This window comes from Tetrao urogallus, assembly GCF_951394365.1.
Source record: "Tetrao urogallus genome assembly, chromosome: 8".
Taxonomy (NCBI): Eukaryota; Metazoa; Chordata; class Aves; order Galliformes; family Phasianidae; genus Tetrao; species Tetrao urogallus.
In genome coordinates this window covers 17,209,172-17,230,305 of record NC_136821.1, presented here as the reverse complement: position 1 = coordinate 17,230,305, position 21,134 = coordinate 17,209,172, and the positions used below count along the sequence as shown (strand labels likewise).

Sequence of the window (21,134 nt, the reverse complement as noted above, 5' to 3'; positions counted from 1 at the left end):
TAATATAAATGTCTATGACTTTTCAAAAAAAAAAACGTAACTAAAAATAAACAAACTGCCAAAAGATATTGTGTGAACTAAAGTTTTCTTTCTCCTGGACAAAGGCTTAGTCTCTAGCATATTCTTGTTCATTACAAATTACAGAACATTGTATTTTAATACATTAGTCTGACATATTAATGTTAGAATGATCTTCTCTCACCATTTACACTTTCAAGATCTTCAGGCTTTTCCCACCTCATACATTTTTTACTCAATGCTAGCAACAGTGATATTTTAACTAACTTTCTACCAATTCAGTATCCTTAATCAGGACTATATACAAGCAATGAATATTATTCCTGCTGCTTCCAATTAAGTTCCTTGTACTAATCTATTAACCTTAGTTATACAGTTTGCATACAAAATATGTTAATCTACTGCTCACTTGTGACATCATAGGCTGTTTGAGGATAAATTAAACAAAGCAAATATGAACAAGCCTTTGTGTAGTATTTAAATGAAATGGAAGAAATAGTTATAAAGTGCAATTATTAATTTTCATACTACTGAAATTCAATGTGCAAGATTTTTAATTATAAGAAAGCTTGAGTTTCAGTCTGCTAAAAATGTACTACTTTTGTGTATTTGTGGATGCCGATATGCTCAAAAAATGTAGTTTGTGGATGGCATGGGTGTGGAGGAAATATTTTTAAAATAAATGCTTTAAATTTTTTTTTTCAATTATTTTGACAAATATGACAGTTTTGTCAATAGTTATCGTTACCTTTTTCTTTACATTTTATTATATTTTCTTTCTTTATACTTATATTTTCTTTATACTTACACTTTCTTTAAAGAAATACCTATTACATTCTTCTGAATATAGGGTAACACCTTTCATATCTCAGTTTAATAGTGTATTGTTTCTAGCTATGTTTTCAGTTTCTCAAAAGTATAAACTTTAAAAATTATTAGCATTTCTAGTTTGAAAATGCTGAATATTTCCACATTATATCCATCTCCTAATTTTCTTAAATTAAAAGCTGTTTATAATTGTCATGTTTATGTACACACAATGTATGTAAAATTAAGCTTTGCTTCCATGCAACTTGCTGGGAGGACTAAGAACAATCTGGATGAAGGACTATCAGAATGCAATTGCAGAGCACATCAGTTTATATCAGTAGATTTTTGGATCATGTGGGATAGCTTTTAAGTGTTATGCACAATATTCATATGGTTTCAGTGGCTTTTACATTATGTTCTAAAACTTCTTTATTATACTGTACTTAATACTGATCACTACTTACTGCAAAAATGTCATGCTGGGATTAATTCTGTACTTTCAAAAAAAAAAGAGCACCGATCATTTCACAATTGACACCTTCAGATATTTCAAGTAACATTTTCACCATGTAATCCTTTTCATGCAAGGAAATAGGTATCACACGGAAAATAGCTGTTCCTGAATGCTCTATATCCTTACAAAAAGTCTAACGAAGAAATTTCAGCTTCCACCCATACACTTTGAGCTAAAACAGACACCTTAGGAAGCCTGACCCCAGAAGTCCATCGTAACACTTCTGTTGAGACTGTGGGAAAGGATAGAAATTACTGTCATTGTTTTATTTTAGTGGGAGAATCCTTCAGAAGCAAGGCTAAAAACACTAGATCATATCAGATCAGGTGATGGTGAAATCTTTTAGTTAGTGAACTGGATCTGAGCTGTTTACTGGTAAATATATTTTTTTAGAAGCTTATCAATTTTGTGCCCTCCTATATGTGTCTTGATTTAGTAATTTGCTTTTAACTATAGTCTTTATTGTGCAGAGATACTTAGATGCTGTTTGGAGATAACAGTCGTATGTTTTACAGAAACAGGTACAAATAATAGGTAACAGAAATGAAGCTGGAATAGAAAAAATTGCTGAAATATATATTTGTGTCAGAACAACTCAAGTAATTGATTTTGTTTTAGGTATTCACTGGAATATTCACAGCAGAAATGGTACTAAAGATAATTGCTATGGACCCTTATTATTATTTCCAAGAAGGCTGGAATATTTTTGATGGTATCATCGTTAGCCTTAGTTTAATGGAGCTTGGTCTTGCAAATGTTGAAGGATTATCAGTTCTTCGGTCATTCAGATTGGTAAATACCTTGATAATTATATATATATATATACGTATATTATATACATATATGTGCAATTGTATCACTTCAGAATTGTCTGAATTTATGTAATCAGAATTGTACTGATTTATGTAATAATTACCAGTAGTGTAAGGACATATTAGACAATTAAATGTCTCACATATTTTTTCATATATGGCTAAGTTACAAGTTGTAACTGATATGTACAAGTTTCAGGTGTTAGTCAAATGTTATCTTTTCATATCAAATTGTCCTACTGATATCCTATTGTACTGATATCCTTTCCAATCATAAGACTAACCGCTATCTTTTGAAAGTTTTGAATGTTTTCATTACACTGATTTCATTAAGATCCATCAAAGCTGAATATCTGTAAGAACATATCTATTGCCACTAGAATAAAGAATCATAAGTTTTTTAGTCTTTTTATTTGAACATTACTTTCGTTCCCTGTAAAATCCTTAAGTATGTCCTCTCTTTATAACAATTTTAATGTGCACTGAGAATAAGCTGTTTTTAGGATAAGAATACTTAAATTGAGATACTGTTGAGCTTGTACTAAAAATAACGTATTTACAGCAATTACTATTCTACACAATCTAATCTATAGGTAAAGCAATAGAGGCACAAGTGTCATGATGTAAAAGTCTGTCTTATTAGTATTTCTTATGTTACCTGAAACTACGTTATTCCTGAATATATAGAGCAGACAGTAGTTTCGTAGTTTATTAGCACCAGCTGCCATGGCACCCAACTTCATGTACCATTATTAACTGACTATAATTTTTAAGTTAGTAAGTACAGTGTCATGAAAGGACATCTCAAGATCAACATGAAATTGTTGCTTTAAAATTTCCCTTGAAGTAAGCCTATAAAACCCGGTGTGGTGCTGAGAGAAACATGGGACTAAGTCAGCAAAGAAGCAGTTGGGAGTAAGGAGAAGAGTACCAACTTCTGTCTGTCTTTAGGAACTGAAGCAGTAATTATCTGTGAGTGGATGTTCAAAAATACTAAAACTAAATCTAGTATAAACACAAAATATGTTCTTTTTCTCTGTGTGCTGCTAAGATGAAATGCTGGAGTTTAGGGAAATAGAAAACTCCATGCTCTCTTTTCCCATTAAAATAATATTATTTGTTGTGAAGAAAAAGTTAGTTTACATAAACTCAATTCTGCTATACACCTTGGACCTAGCTTCTCTGATCACATGTGATTAGAACACATTTGTACACAAGTTAGAATAAGCTGCCAATCACAAGAGATTTTGTAGGAAGATTTATAGCCTTATTTATTTCTATTACGTTTTTATAAGCAGTGAAATTATTAATATTGAAATTTAATTGTTTAAAGTTGACTTCTGATATGGAAAATGGTATGTAAAATGAAGAATGTAATCTATATTTCATTACAGCACAGTATGGACACCACTAAGTAGAAGCCCTTCTCTGGAAAAAGCTCACGAATTAAAACTAGTGTATGTGTAAACAGTCTTAGTTGTTTGCTTTAAAATGTCAGGAACAGCAGGGAAAACAGCTGGCTTTCCTGTGTGGCATCTCAGATAAGTGAATCTGAGTTGATTAATAGATTTTGCTAAATTCTCAGGGAAAACTTCTCAATGCTAAGTAGTAATGCAAGTATTTTCAAATAAATTCAGATACTCTGACAGGAATAGACAGTCTACAGCATTTCATGCCATAAAATTCCTTTTAGAAGATGCCATAAATATGTTACAATGCAGGAAAATAAGGGAATGCAGAAGTTATCCATTTAGCATATACTATATTTTATCCTTCTCAAGGATTACACAACTATTAGAATTTCCTAAAATGCAGTCTCTTAAAAAAGTTAAAATATTATGAACTTAAAATGTTTAGGTTTTTTTTCTGCCTCTTGAGTACGTTTTGATCACACATCTTGCTCTTACTTTTCCTTTCTTACTAAATTCTGAACCTTAAATTGTGAACTGTCTCCATAGGTTCCAAATTCACAGAACACAAATAGACAACAGCCAAAGAGATTATATAAAACAGACATCATAACAGATGGCATTTACAAATCAGAACTCTTCATGAATAATGGCACAAGATACCTCTAGAACTATGGTATAACTAATGGTTCCTCTGCATTTTTGTTTTTCAGCTTCGTGTTTTTAAACTGGCAAAATCCTGGCCAACTCTAAATATGCTGATTAAGATTATTGGCAACTCAGTGGGAGCTTTGGGCAATTTGACCCTGGTGCTGGCCATCATTGTGTTCATTTTTGCTGTGGTTGGGATGCAGCTTTTTGGGAAAAGCTACAAGGAATGTGTCTGCAAGATCTCCAGTGACTGTGTGCTTCCACGCTGGCACATGCATGACTTTTTCCACTCTTTCTTGATTGTATTCCGAGTGCTGTGTGGAGAATGGATAGAAACGATGTGGGACTGCATGGAGGTTGCAGGCCAAACCATGTGCCTTATTGTTTTCATGCTGGTCATGGTGATAGGAAACCTAGTGGTATGTGATGAACACTTTTAAATTGTGATGCAAAAATATATATTATGTACAGCTAGGCAATAAGAATGTTTGTCATGCTTCTATTTAGAAGAAACACATAACAGCTTGAGCTAGATTTTGGGTAACAAAAAAAATTATTCTTTTTTTCACTTGTATTTCCATTCAGTAAAGTAACGTTACTATGACTTTAGGAATGTAGGAATGCACCAAAATGACCCACTGAACATCCTACCATGGAGCGATGGAACTAATTCATAGACGTTATTTAAATCCAAATGTTATCTCAACTCATCTTGAAATAATAAAGACTATGCTGCACCAGCTCATGGGCAGCATCTTGTTTGGAAATTTTTCTTTTTAAAAAAGGACTTCCTTGTACTCATTGCAGATAATTCTGACACCAAAACTTCTGACTTAATTAAAATAAAGTATAATGTAGTTTTGTCATAGTAGCATATCTTGAATTAAAGTACTTTTTGCCCTGCCTAGATGTAGAAAGAAACCTCAAATATTTTCAGAGTGATTAGTCTTGCCTCCTAAAAATGCATTTGAGAGTTTCTACTTCAAAATTGTAGAAAAATTTTTATAGAAAAAGTTTAATTCATGCTGACAATTAATGATGAAAGGTTCACATATTTCTTTGTGAAAACTTCTTAGAAATCAGGATTATAATTGGAAGGCACAATTCATGTTTACACTTTAAAATTTCTTTTAACATTCACAGTAAATTCTGAAATGCCTAGAATTTATATTTCATTATCTGTCAAAATTATCTTCCTTTAGTGACTGATTTTAATGATTTATTTTTATGACATAGAATTCACAATGTTTATGTCTTAGTTGTTCAGACAACTTTGCAATCTTGACATTAGATTTGCAGAAATGTGCAAGCCTGAGAAAATTATTTATGATTGGTAAACTACTCCTTATTTTTTCTGCATTAACTTCTGGATATAAATACTGTTTCCAATACATATTACTTCATCTTTCCTTCAAATATTTACTTATTCAGATCTGTTGTTGTTTTTCCAGGAACTGTGAAAGTATTATATTTTGAATAGAGTTAAAATGAGAGGTCTAACACATTTAAATAAGGGGAAATTTATTTTGGATAGGATATGAGGTTTTTTTGGTAGATCAGAGGGTTTTTTTTTTTGTATCTTGAAATTATATAAATATGATAGAGAACAAAGCATTTTTCTCAAATTCAGTGGAAGGAAGTTGATGTAGGTTGTCATTTTGCAATGTCATGACAGCTTTTGATGCCTTGTGGCCTCCACTTAATCCAAATATAGGGAAGACCACGTTGAAGTCTTTTCAGCTGTTTACCAATCCATTCCTTTAATAATGTGATTTTATACAAAGTTGTCATATATAAAACTGAAGGTATGAAATGATTTTTTGCTTGTAGGCTTTAGGGAAATAATTGTAGTTTATTGGAGGTGACATTAAAATAACAGTAACAATGTTTGAATTCTGAAGTAACAAACCACAGTTCCCAGGCAATATTGATGCTAGGATTGTTATCTGCTGATGAGGAAAGTCTGTTTTACTTTGAATTCCTATCAATAAGATCAAACAAATTTTTCTTTGTTGCCAAGTGAAAAAGGAAAAAAAAACAATTATAAATAACGTAATTATTAGTAACGGAGATTAAAGTAAAAATTTCATTTTAAAATATTCTATTCTTTTTATGACAAGCTTTATAGAACTTAAGATACAAGAATTAACAGAATATTACAATTTTATGGTATAATCCTTCAAACACTATGTAGAAAATGTAAGTAGGTTATTATAGCATTAACTGATGTATGCTTCTAAAATAAATGCACCATAGAAATCCATCTAATTTTATAGGATGATACTTTTTAAATTCTACTTAACTTCTAGGCGATTCCACTAAGAGATTTAGAAAGAAGCATTTCAGACCTCTGATGGATGTGTACAGCTGCAGTTTTGTATTTTTTTTTTTCATTGTACACTTAAACAACCCTGCTACATCAAGAAAAAAAAAGTAAAATCAGAAAGTAAAAATGTTTAGATGTTAGCTTGTCTGTTTTCAGCTTCTGGATATTGACCAAGACCAGTAATGAGAGGTTTTGTAATGGGTATTACTAATTGGTGCCTAAAATTAGCAAGTGTGAATGTTCTTTAAAACAATCTGTGCTTTTTTACATTATCCTGTAAAAATAATAACTTCTTATATGCGTGTATTTATTACATAGCTGTATTCTCTCATCTTTTAGGTTCTGAACCTGTTTCTGGCCTTGCTGCTGAGCTCGTTTAGCTCAGACAACCTTGCTGCTACAGATGATGATAATGAAATGAACAATCTCCAGATTGCTGTGGCAAGAATTCAGAAGGGAATAGATTATATTAAAAAAAAGATACAGGAATTCATACAAAAAGCCTTCGTTAGAAAACAGAAAGCTTTAGAAGAAATCAAAGCACTTGAAGAGCTAAACAACAAGAAAGACAGCTGCATTTCCAATCATACTGCTGTTGAAATAAATAAAGATATGAATTATCTTAAAGATGGGAATGGAACTACCAGTGGTGTAGGCACAGGCAGCAGTGTGGAAAAATATGTTGTTGATGAAAGTGATTATATGTCCTTCATAAACAACCCAGGCCTCACCGTGACAGTACCAATTGCTGTTGGAGAATCTGACTTTGAAAATTTAAACACAGAAGAATTTAGCAGTGAATCTGATATGGAGGAAAGCAAACAGGTAGGAGCTTTTGTGTCTTAACTATTACACTGTAGTCACACATTTACATATTTGTCTATTTCATACTCAGAATTCTTCAAAATAGTGTCTCACTGTTTGTAACTATACTTTACTTTTTATTATTTTAAGTAAATACAATTCAAAGAAAAAAATTGTGCTATGTGACAGTACACTAAGAATCCTTAGACTTTACATTTTTAATACTCTATTAGCATTTGGAAGATGTATCATATGGTTATTCATTTTACAATTTTTTAATGAAGTTTTGGGGCTAGCACACATTTCATAAAACATCCTTTGTGTACCTAAACATGGTTAGGATTTGTGGAATAAGATTCTTGTAGAAGACTAATGTACAAGTGTATAGTTTTGCATATCTAATCAAATACAAATTTAAAAGAAAATGCATTTTTTTTCTCTAGTTAGAGTAGTTTTAAAAATGAACCCTGAGGAATGATAAATAAATTATGCATTTTGAATTATCTAAATTTTTTTGTGAGTAACATTCGTACTGATTTTGGGTTAAGAGAATATTGCCTGAACTGAAACAATTCAGACATAGATCAATGCCACAGTACAGCAATATCTCAAGCTGTCCTGGAGGGCACACTGATGTTGTAGTATATATGCATATAGAAGCAATTTACGTGAAAGTCTTATGCTATTCTTACTGGGCAAAGAAACAGAAGTTGTCCTAAAATACAGAAGCCAAGTAGCTCACATACCAGCAAACATGGTCAGGTGATCAAAATATTAATAGAAAAGTTACTATACTGGAGTGATGAGCAATAACAAACTATTAAATGCATTGACTAAAAAAAAAAAATACGAAAAAAAAACATTGAAAAATTATTTTCAGTGCTTTTAAAAATATAGGAACTGTGAGGCTTAAGGGATCAGGAACCTTGGATAAATATGTTTTCAATTGGATCAGTTGCTGTTATGTTGTTAGGTAGGTTATTAATACAAAAGCATCTGTTTACTATAAAGCAAGCTCTTCTATAAAGAAATCCTGCATTCATAACTGTATCAGTGGCAAAGCTGCTCTATTTTCAAATAATGCTGTATTCCACAGCAATACCAAACTATATCACACAGCTTTAGCAGATTACCATGACCCAGTTAATTATACTATGCTTTTTTTCTTCAACAAAAACGAGTAACATAAAGAGTGTGTGCTTATTTGCAACAATAAAGGTTACTCTGCATAAGAAGTGTAAGTTTAAAAGCCAGATATTCCATCAAATTGCTCAGTTACAGGACAAATATTAATTTATACTGTGGTGTAGCATGTACATTGTCATAACAATTTCCGAATATAAGAGAATCGAGAAGTGCAAATTATACAAATCGTGAGCTCAACTAGTATCAGAAAACAAGCTTTCTCTGGGTCTGAGAGCTAAGTGTTTTTCATGTAAGCTAATCTAGTGAAAGTGTTTTCTTTCAGTGAACCTTTAGCAGTGTCTTTAAGACTTCTGATATGTTCTGATTCTTTTTTCTTTAAAATGAATCTTCAATCTAAATGTTCAGCTTTCCTTGTGGTTAGTTTTGAGAAATACAGTGATAAGTGCCTTCCTAATAACTCTGCCTTACAAATATATATGCTTAAAAATTTTCTGAATATGCAATTTTTTCAAAACTTTTTATTGTGCATCAGGAAGTTCAGAAGGTAATAAGCTGTGGTTACAGGACAAGCTAACCTCAGCAGCAGAGCTCAGAGGTTGCCATCCTCATCTGTTTCCAGATTCCCTAACAGTCTTTACTACCTTCTCTGCCACAGTGCATGTACAAGGCATGTCATTGAAGCAATATAAATTAAACAGCTGTCCCATAGGTATTATTTCATAGTTTCTTCTTTAAGATTGATTATATGGATCAGTTTAACAGTGCACCACTATGTATTTTATCGGAATAGCTGAGGAGAGAACTAATTGCAACATTAATGCAGAAATTCCTCTGCTTTCAAACTGAAGGGTGTAAGTACATCCTACGAAAATGAATTAAGGTAGCAATTTTAAGGTATTTTCACAAGTCAGTTGCTCTGTTCATTCCCATCTCTTCTTGTTTCAGGCATCATACTTTTTCCTTTTTCTAAGGTTACTCTGAACTTTCAGTGCTATGCTAAATCAAAAGTGATTTTGCCTTTTTAAATGAACTTTAAAAGCATCATCATGGCTGCAGGAAGAGAAATAAAATCCAGATGTCTGTAAAAACAATATGAAAGTGAAAATTACAAGTGCCTGTGGAAAATCAACCAGTGAATGATGAAGTTCATACATGTTAAGATGTTGTGGATAAATTTTCAATGGGGATAAAATAAATGTAGGGCATCAGTAGAGCCTTGAGATTTCCATACAGTGTCATGGTCACTACCATTGCAAAGCCGGAGCAATAGTGCTTCCCTCAAGTTCTGCTCACAGAGAACTGTTTACCATGTCACATTTATCTGTACAGCAAAAGAGTACATCTTGTGAATGCTAGCTAAAAAATAGTGCTCTGAAAAATGTGAATTCTGTAGTGATTTTCATTTTTGCTCTGTATTCTTTATCCCACTCTTTCTGGATGATTTTTAGAGAAAAGATTAAGTACTTCTATTTTATTGTGTTCATAAAAATGCACCCGCTTTGGTAATATATGAACAGTTGTTCTGATGTGTGACAGGAGTTTACCAGAATTCCTAATCTTATTCTGCCAAGTCAACAGTAATGTCTCCTGGTACCCTCTGATTTTCTTCTAAGGGAAATTAAGGACATATTGGTTCAGTGTTGAAGTTACCTCTTTAGAAAGGTACACCATTATTTGCTTTATCTTGCTTCTCAAGGGAAATCACTGAGACAACATTCCTGACTGGAGAAGGGCTGGTCCTCAAAAGGAGGGTAAGAGATGGGGCGAAATCCCCTGCCTTAACTGCAGCAGTGCTTAATGCTTAAAATTCCCTCAGGAGATATCCCCCTTAATAACTGGTTTATTCATTTATTTATATTTTTAGCAACAGAGTTCTGGGAAGCTTGAACTGTAAAATGAGCTTTATCTTTTTTTGAATTTTCTTGATTGGTGCTGATGTTAAGAGCAGAATGATTATTTTATGCTTGTCACCAACAAGAGGTCACGATAGAAGCAGGGGGTGGGAAGATGCCCATGATAAAATGCCACAGAATATATGACTGTGGGTTTCTGAGAAGTAAATGCTATTTTTTTCTTATTTTTGTTATCTGTTATGTTGTGTTACAAAACAACTCTAGCCACTTTTGGAAGGTTTTGGAAGGTTGATTCCTTTATTTTTTTCCTTGTTTGTAAAAACACCTGCTAATTAATTTCCCAGTTAATAAATAAGTAACTTCTCAATTTTTCCAGAAGGTATTCTGGAACCCAGTTGTAAGTTCCAGGTCCAAACAAGATCTTTCTCATAGATATCACTAGAAATTTAGGGAAGTCTGTTTGGATGTAATGCTAGGTTAAAAAAAAAAAAAAAGACTATATGTACTCAGAAGAATTTGACTGCAATGTCATGTTCATCAGGATAGCCTGGCCAGAAGTCAAACCCACACAATTCTACTATTGCTAATTCCCAAATAAGGTGGTAGTTTATTCATTATTTGGAGGAAAGCTTTTCCCCAGCCATCAGGGGACTTCAGACTTCTTTTCACTGTACTTGTTTTGTCATCAAGATGTACTTGAGATATGATTTGTTAAAGAATTCAGAACTGTATCACAAGAGTCAGGTTGAAGGGTTCAGGATAAGCAAAAAACAGATAGTGTCTTCAAGAACCCAATTCTGTGTTAAAGTCTCTCCAAATCTACTTTGGCTTTCAAATTACAGTTGACTTCTCCCAAGACACATCTTAACCTATACATCTTCTAGTTTTTATGTCTGCAGCTTCAGAAAAGGCCTTTTCTTTGCTTATTTTGCAATGACTTGACATCATGTACTTGAAGTTACCCAAGTAGATGTCTGACATGGTGAAAGCTCAAGTTCTATTGTCTCAACACCTGACACATAAACCTGCAGTCTTAATTGAATATTATACTTAACATTATTGAAGTTAATGAAAAGCGTCTTTCTTTTTACATATACTATGCTAGAATATTTCTTTTGTAGCTTCCTTTTTGCATGTGATTGATTACCTTACACAGGTGATAAAACACTCTAAAATCAGAGCAAGTAAGTTAAGATTTCGTGAAAAACTGTACAATCAAGTATAAGTGGATAATGAAAAACTAAACATGCAAAACTTGAGATCTGGATGAGAAAGAGGATTTATTGTAAAGACATTAAAAGTTACCATTTATTTTAGCATAATAGTTGCCTGAAAGTAATTGAAAGAAGTGAAGATTTGATTGAAGGAGGATTTTATCAGTACCTACTACAGGAAAACAGAGGTGCAGTAGCCAGTGAGATAAATAACAAATTTCTGTGCTGAAAATATGATATTCAAGATAATTAACTTAAAAAGTAATCACTTTAAAAGTATTTTTTAAAAAAGAGAAGTAACTAATAATAGTTCTGCCAATGATTTGGCAGATAATTTGCCATTTTTTAAAGTTAACTTGTGGATGATGTTTCTATTACAAAATATACTTGCTAATCAGTGATGTAAATGGAATATGTTAATCTTACCAGAAATCAGACTGCTAACTAGTTGTGTTTTTGTATTACTTAATAACTGCACGTTACCTCTGAATCACAACTTTCTGAATAAAGTTTTGGATTTCAACATAGAAAAGTAATTTCAAAGATGTTATTCAGCTATGTAAAGCTGGTTTCACTACTAAAGAAATATCTGCAGGCGTCTATCATGCAGAATTCCAGAAGACTTTATATCTAAAGTAAATTTACAGTAAGTATAAATTTGCATTGAGAAGTAAGGCTGCTCAATCAACTTCTGAAGTCATACCACATGGTTTTAATAAAAGGGAAGACATCCTTCAACATCTAATCTACTGAGCTTTCAAGCCCAGGAATAAGTTCAGTTGTCTGATCAGGGTCACTTGTGTTTTTGTGACTAGTTAAGTGAAAAAGAAACAGAGTTACTGTGTGCCAGAAGTTAAGCATTGCTGAGAAGCTTCAGTGAGTTTCTTAGCCAAAACTTACCCAGTAGATATTTGATCTGTGAATCTTTTGGAAGATCCTTTTTTAATCACATTTCCTTTAAAATATTCAACCACCTAAATTCCCAACTGACCAAATCAGTGATGGTAACTTCTTAAGTTACATATTTTTACTTTCATTGCCATCTGTAACTTTCACCACTATTACGAGAAGTATGAAGAAAGAATGGGAAAACATATATCTTCAAAATATGTTGCTTACTTTATGTACATTTTTTTCAAATAAAAAACATAGTCACATAGCCAGTTAAATGAAGATGAGAATGTTAAACCAAAACCTTTAAACCTTTAAATTTTCATTAAAACACATAAAGCACTCTATAAACACTGGAATGATTTCCAAATCTGCTAATCGTGACTTTATGAATTTAATCATTGCATTTTTATTTCTGATTCACAATTTCAGAGTGCAGAGTACTAGGTCTAGTTCCTGCATTTCTTATTTTAGTAAAATAAACTAACAAGCTCTGTAGAAAGGTTTGTAGAGCATTCCAGGTGGTATGTATTTCCCTTTTTGCCAGCTGATCATAAACTATTTAATAACTATGTTTTAATTGTGTTAAAGACATATTTGAATTAGAAATTCCAAAAAGAAGAAAACTAGAGATCCTGTGTCTTGAACTTCACTACCTACCATTCTTACTTCTCACAGGGGTAAAACCAAGCTGGAGCAATCAAGAATGCAGCTCTGGTGCTTTTTAACCAGGTAGAGCAACGTGTCACCACTTTCACACAGGTTACCTAAGCAAGTTATACATATATATGTATATATATATATAATCACTTTTTAATGGATTTTGATTGGCCTGCATGCTATTCAGCTATGTTCCTTCCCTATCCATTGCAAGATAGTAGAAACATGCACAGCTGCTCTCTGCTGAGTCATGGGACTCACATCACAGCATGGTCAGGTGGGATTGGCAGCCCCAACATACATTTTTTAACTCTGCTAATGATTTTTCTGGATATTATAATAAAGTCTTTAGCAATAACTGCATGTTCTGCAGGTTATGAAGTATGGATCATAAAAGTACTGGAATGTTATACTTCAACGAGGCCAAAGAAAAAAGGGAGCATGCACAGTTTTTAAAAAATAAAAACAGCCCTTTTTGATTCAGCCCTTATAAATGTATATATTTAATGAAATATGCTAGGTCATTTATGTAGTGATTATTGCCACACTTCAGTTCCTTAATGAATGAAATTAATAAATACAATTTAACTAATTACAGTAGCTTGTATAAAAATTACATTGGTATATTTTTAAATCTGCAATGCACTGTAATGCAAGTCCTCAAGATGCTACGAACTACATTCTGTATTCATTTGGGCAGTGCATATCTTGAGTTTTATAAACTGCAGGAAGAACAGTTTCATAATTGCTGAAATTATACTTAGCAAAAAAAAAACCCTCTAAAAAATTCTCAGAGTGTGCCATTCAATAAAAACATCCTTTCTTAAATGTTAAACTCCAACATAAACAGTGATATTTTTGAATGTGTTTCACAATAACCAAGTCTGTGACTGAGTTGGCAGACTTTACTCAGAGTAAACGAGAATAACTGTAGAGTAGTCAGCACTGTTTTTATAAAATGTATAAATTTTATAAAAGTGTGTATATTTACCCTAGTTGTTTTTCTTTTCACTGTGAGTGAATATAATGTCCATCACAGCTTCATTGGCAGAGCTTTGGGAATAGGACAGGAAATATTACACAGAAACTGAAGTTATATGAAACTATGAAGTTCCGATTATCCCAGTAAAAATTGAAATCAAAATTTTATTGAGATTGAGATTTCAGTCCTACAGCTGGATTCAAAGTTGTTATTTGTATATGTACATTCAGGCAGTCTCAGCAGCTTCAAAAGAACAACCATACTGCTCCACTTGTACCACTGTGCAGTGTAATCTTTGACATTATATTGTAGTATAAATTGTTCAGTGATACCAACAGAAATTTATATTGCTGTGTGTTCTGAAAAGTCTCTAATTTAAATGGTAAATTTTTAAACCAAGATATGCCTCAAACTCAAATAAAGCTCTATGGAAAGAGTTTTTTTTAAAGTTGTTTTCCTAATATAAACGTCAAATATTATAAGATTTGAGACTTAAAATAAGTTTAGAATCTCTTTGGAATCATCAAACTCCATTACTTGATACTTTGTCACTTAATTACAGTGCAGCTTTAAAGATTCAAAGGATAATACAACATGGCTAAATTACTAAAGGCAATTTGTAATGGCTGAATCCCTTTATTTTTACTGTCACTTGAATCATGAAGCAGTTTGTAAAGCTTAAAGTTTTTGTTGCCTGCTCTTGCTCTTATTGAAATATAGAACAAAATCACATGAGAGCAAGACTGGGTGTTAAGTGAATGCATTTTCTCGTAAATGGGCACATTAACATGCTGTTGGTCAAAGCTTGTTTTAATGATCTAAGCTGTTGAAAATAGATGCGCTGCTCTGAAGGGATGATATGGAGGCTGATTATATGTATGTTTAGCCAAGTGTTTGGGTTGGTGATGAAGCATTTTTTTATTACATCTTTAAACAATAAGATTTATGACAGTATTTTCTGAAAAATATAATCCCATTGATGTAGTCTTTTTTTGGGATTTTATTTCTGTGTGTGATTTCCACAGCATTGCTCAGGCTTCTGCACTAGAAAAGCATGTTGTTTTGCTGACCTAGGACTTGAGAATGCTGCATCATAAGCAATTGCTTTCAAATGTATCCTTGTAAAGAAAAATGTGGTATTGTATCACTGAGGACATAAACAAGTATTTCCAGGGCATGGCATATTCTAGAGGCTGATAAGCACATGTATGAGCTGAAAGGAATGTCTCTTGAGTTTCCTTAGTTTTGTTAGCTTTATTGTTAGAAAAAAGGTCACCTTATTTAAAATTTAATGGTTCTTTCCTAATGTGGGGACTTGGAGCAAAGAAGAGCAGTTTTAGTAACTTCATGGTTTTTTCAGTAATTCAATTGCTGAGATTATTTGAAAAATAATGAAGAGAATGCTTTATTTGAAGAATAATTAAGAAAATCATAGTTTTTTTTACTGTATATAAATTGCAATTCAGTCACTTGTTTTTAGCAGCTATGCTGACAGGACTATCTGAAACAGATATCTGATTGCATGGGATGAAGCCATTAAAGAATTGAGTACTTTTAATTGGCACTCATAAAGATTAATTATTTATGCTCACTATGAACTTTTCTCTTTCTACTATTAAGTCAGTAATTGATTTAATGATGATGGATCAAGCCATAAAGGACTTTTAGTTTTTCTAACTTAAATGTGGCAGATGATTGTTCTCACATGATTTAGGTTTTATTTAATGAAGAAACTGCCTATAATTTCTGTGACAATTTTCCTAATCTTTATTTCTTTTATTACCACGATATGTAAGAGAATTGACTTATAAATCTTGTTTCCTTTTTTTTTTTTTTTAAAAAAAAGAACCTTATATGTGAATAATTAGGTGCTGTGTTAATGATTTTTAATATAGTCTACAGTAGGGTGCATTTTGGTCTGTAAATGTAATACAGAAAGCAAAGTTTAAAATATTTCTACTATGCAAAGCACAGAACATTTTGGTTCAGTTACTGCATGACCAGCAGTAAAATCATTCAGTTATAGGCAATGCAGCAATAAATTTTTATGTATGTAAATTTTTGAAATCACAGTAGCAAGCGCAGCATGAAAGGGGAGACATTGACGCTTACATGCTTAGTGGTTAGTTTTATAAACTAACCACTGCAAATATTGAAATCTCAGGGTATTTATCCAAATCTTTTCACATTTGTCAATGTGATTTTCCAGGTATGACAGATCATGGTATTTGGAAAGGGAAAGAATGGTTTTCAAACTAATATCAGTGTGCTTGTCAGAAACCTTTCCATTGTGCAACACGTCCTTTATTTTCGGTCACAATTCAGTTACAGCTGTGTAAGCTGAGGTCTGATTGACTCCATATTGACAACGGATGCATGTGAGAGCAAAAGGGCTTCTTGAAACAGCCCTGAAATTACATATTACCCAGCATAAATTATTTTTAAATATAAATCATCTCATGTGAGTTGAATATGAGAGAGGAATTACTTACCAAATTATATAAAGAAATGTATGCCTTTGCTTCAAAAAATCTCTCAGCTCCCATTGCCTTTTTCTGAAAGGACTTCGTTTGAACTGAAGAACTGAATAACTACTTTTAATTTGCAGCAATTCTCTGAAAGAGAGAATATATAGTATTTACTTTCTAAAAAGTTTTCATCTGTTATTTGAAATAAAATAATTCAAATCATCTGAACAAGTAGTTTTTTAATACATATTCTAAAAACATCACTATTTTGAAAGCTAAATGAGAAAAATGCTTGGTATTGAGAATTCTCTCTCAAACTGTACAGAAAACTCTAACAGAGGTCAAACTTCACAGCCAGACCTGCTTAGCTGAAAACTGTAAAAATTTCTGTTATGTCATCTCATAAACAACTTCAGTGTTTAAGTTAGAAATGCAAGTTAGAAACTAATGATTGCTACGCAGTATAAACCAGAAGAATTTCAGTGCCATGCTTTTCTTTTTAATGTTGCTTTCAGTTTACAAACCTTATTTCACAATAAAGAAAATGTATTTTGGATGAAGAAATTTAATACATAAACAATACTGACAAATGAAAACTAGTTGTTAGTTCTGTGCTCAGTTTTTGCATTAATTGTATTCAACTGTAATAGGTTTGTCCATTCTAACTATGCTTTCTTAAAAGAAGAAAATTATGGGCAGTCTTACATGACTGATACACAGTTTTTCCTGATCCAAATTTTATTTGATGAGAAGATTTATGTAATGTGAGCTGCTTTGTTGGAGTTTTTGCATCTATGAGTGCTTTTACCATAGTGAGGACTATAGTATTTGACTACATACAAATAGTAAAATGACAGAAAAATTCAGATGGAAGGGACCTCAGGAAGTCTCTCAATCTTCACAGGAAATTAGAATTCAAAGAGATTTTAAAGATGGTAATTTGTACTTTCCAGGGCAGAAATGTAGTATTAAATTTACAACTCTTTCATCCAGATATGCTTTAGGTTTGTGAGAACACCATCTGCAGTGGATGTGTAGATAATTGTGGGGATTAATTCCTTTAGTACTCTTAGTTCATTCTGTTAGATCATTTTCCTGGGAAGTCTGAGGCACTTCTGCAGTGTAAACTAGTATAGTAAAAAAAAAAAAAAAAAAAAAAAAAAAAAATAGCTTGAGTGTGGTTTATGTAAGCTCTGCAGTTGTAGCTCCACTGAGCCTCGAATTCTGAAGACATTACATGGATCAGGTCAGTAGCTAAATCATATTTGTTTCCTATGAGAAGGTAAACTGAGAAATAGAAATATACAACATACACCTCATTACTGTGGTTTTACTTATGCATATTTATCAGTGTAAACATAGTGGTTTTCATAACTCAGAGACTGGCAAGTTTTGTTTCAGTATAATTTTTACAGAATATGTATCTAATGAGAAAAAATTCTTCTGTGGAACTTTACTTGCAGAAACTAAATGCATCCAGTTCATCTGAAGGCAGCACAGTTGATATTGCCCCTCCTGGAGAGGGAGAGCAAGCAGAAATTGAACCTGAAGAAGCTCTTGAACCAGAAGCCTGTTTTACAGAAGGTTGTACAATAACTGTTGACTTGAGATGTGTTAGAGTTCTACTAGTGTAAAATGCACTATTATTAGACATATTTAAGTTCTGGACTCTTTAAAATCTGTTGGAACTTCGTGTCCCCTACAGTGAGAAAGAAAATGCTCAACGCCTAGAACGCTGGAAATCAGACACCAGAAAAAGGTTTCCCTGGGCTTTGAGTAACATTGCCTGACCACTGCCTATATCTTGTAACTAAGGAACTTAATTAACTTTTCCATTCTTAAAATGCATTTTCATTACACGAATGAGCCCTTAAAAATTTGGAGCTTCATTTCTGTGAGACTATCAGCAAGAAGAATGATTAAATATCAATGGTCAAAAATATGAATGTATAGTTTACTCTTAATTACATCTAGTATTGTCTGATTTCAATCCAAATTACTAATTATCTAAATTCACATGGAATAGGATCACGATATTTATTTTAATTTAAAAAAAATATTATAAAATTAATTACAGCCACTAACAATTTTGATACTTTTTTTACATGAGAATAATTTGCTTTTAAATCCTAACATTTCTTAATTTAATGCAGGTTGTGTGAAGAAATTTCCATGTTGCCAAGTAAGTATAGAGGATGGGAAAGGAAAAATCTGGTGGAATCTTAGAAAAACCTGCTACAGCATAGTTGAGCACAACTGGTTTGAGACTTTCATTGTCTTCATGATTCTCCTCAGCAGTGGAGCACTAGTAAGTTAAAAGTAAAAAATTGCAGATGCTGAAATGTTTAGATATCTTCTCACAAGTAACAGCAAAATTCAAATTACATCAGAAAGGCCTATTTTGACTGGAGCTGTACTACTTTTATTCCACAATTTCATGATTTATTTACTAAAACTGGCTCAAACTTGAAAATGTTTGTTTTACATGCAGTTCTTGAGTGATACTTTTGTTTTACCCCTGCAAAGCTAGAGCAGTGTTATTTTAGCCAGTGACTTTAGATTCAAACTGTCTACCAATTTTCAGCATGTTTGTTAAAATTTTTTATTACAAAGAAAATCTGTTACTAGGGAGTATACAGCTAAAGGTATGATTTCAAGCCCTTAATTCATTCTGGGCTCTGCCATTCCTTGGATGGTGCTTACAAAAAAAACATTGACAAACATTTCTTCATTTTGTTGCTGTTTTGAAGGCAGAAGATAGAGAAGAATGTGATAGCAAATAAAACCAAAAAACTGTTTTCCAGTAGGATTCACATTACCCACCTTCCCATCTTTAATGAAGGTGATCATCTTCTGCACTGTGAATAGTATAAACTGGAGCAAATAGATCACTCTTCGACTTTTAGGCAGGAGTTTGATGGAGGATAAAACTGCTCAGATTAGATTTTTGTTTAAGAGAGGGTTTTGTTGTTTGGGGTTGTTTTTTTTTTTTGTGTGTGTGTGTGTGTGTGTGTGTGTGTGTGTGTGTGTGTGTGTGTGCGTGTGTGTGCATGGTTGTGCAAACAGTTTTTGATACAACAGCAGGAAAGAAAATCATGCTTTGAGTTTGTCTCCTCTTCCTACAGTAAAATAGGATATATATGTCATTAAATACACTGTACTGGAGAAATCCCAAACAAGGCTGAATAATGCTCCAATTTGCAGCATGGTTATGGGTGATAAATAGGTAAAAATGAGGATACAGAAGAACAAGGGGAAAGATTACATCTCACCTGCTTGTTTTAATCATTTACACTGTGAAACATTAGTAATACCTGAATTTTTATTTATTTATTTTCGCACAGGCTTTTGAAGATATATATATTGAACAGCGTAAAACTATCAAGACCATGCTGGAATATGCTGACAAAGTTTTCACATACATTTTCATTTTGGAAATGCTTTTAAAATGGGTAGCATATGGTTTTCAAATATATTTTACTAATGCCTGGTGCTGGCTGGACTTTCTGATTGTTGATGTAAGTACATAAGTCTCCAATACTATAAACCTCACAGTAGTATTCTTTATGTTGTAAAGCTTGTTACTAATAAGTATTCCTTTTACTAGCATGCAAAAAAAAAATTCCAATTGTATTTTGATGTTCTACAACCAGTAAGTGTACAGAGGTTAAGCTAAGTAGGATTATTGTGGTGGAAAGGTAATAAATGGAAAATGCTCACTGGTGTTGTAGGCTCACAATAAACTCCACGAGGAGTGATCTCCAAAAAGACATCCTTCCTCAGTGGCAGTCAGCACTTAAACAGAATCTAGGAGAGGTGCAGCCAGGCTCCACCCCTTCCAGCAGCACAGCTGAACTGCCTTCACCTGTGCTCCTACAGCTGACTCAGTGCTTGCCTTAGGTGGTCAATTAGAAGTTCAGGCCGTGATCAACAGTTCCCATACAGACGTGATGTTTAAAGTAGGTTTATATACCTAGAAGACTGGTCATCAAACAAACTGATCATCAGTTTGCTAATTCTTAATTGGATGTATCAAATTTAAGATTTTATGAAAAAAATAAACAACTAAAAACTAATTTTGAACCTTTCATGCTATATTTTTAATGGCCGTTTCTTTACACTTAGCAAATAAGACACTTTGCGCAAATTTCTTCTAGAAGTATTGCTGTTTTCCAATTGAAATGATACATTTTGGTCTAGATTTCACCTGAATTCTCAGAACTTCATCCCCCAAAACTACTATCCTGTTATCACTTCTAGTGAAATAAAAAACAGTGGTTAATTGCTAAAAAAAAAAAAAAAGAAAAAAAGAAAGATTTTAAAAAGTTTTAATTGGTTGACAATCTGCAATAGTTAAATCAGCTATGACTTGGCACAGTTTATGATAGAAGAGAATACAGAGTTTCTTGGCTGACTTCCCAGCTCTGATATCCTTCTGTGCAAAGGCCTTGCTTATGTTGTCAGAAGGGATCAAAGCTGGTTTTACTCCCAGAATATTTTGGTCCCTTGCCTCACACATTATCTGACCCAGTTCACTGGCTATACATATCCTCAGTGTTTTAACTCAGAGATGGCA

At 32.7% G+C, this 21,134-nt stretch overlaps 1 protein-coding gene across 11 annotated transcripts in view; it reads left to right on the top strand.

Moving 5' to 3' along the window:
* The window catches only part of LOC306949082 (sodium channel protein type 2 subunit alpha), a gene marked incomplete at both ends in the record, with an annotated part of 55,871 nt that overhangs the window by 19,339 nt on the left and 15,398 nt on the right, over positions 1-21,134 (top strand). For all 11 annotated transcript variants that reach the window (XM_079538850.1, XM_079538857.1, XM_079538851.1 and 8 more), the window contains 6 exons: positions 1,961-2,134; positions 4,277-4,633; positions 6,880-7,365; positions 18,022-18,142; positions 18,712-18,866; positions 19,903-20,076. In XM_079538850.1, coding sequence (XP_079394976.1) covers positions 1,961-2,134; positions 4,277-4,633; positions 6,880-7,365; positions 18,022-18,142; positions 18,712-18,866; positions 19,903-20,076 — 1,467 coding nt within the window. The remainder of the gene's footprint in view (positions 1-1,960; positions 2,135-4,276; positions 4,634-6,879; positions 7,366-18,021; positions 18,143-18,711; positions 18,867-19,902; positions 20,077-21,134) is intronic.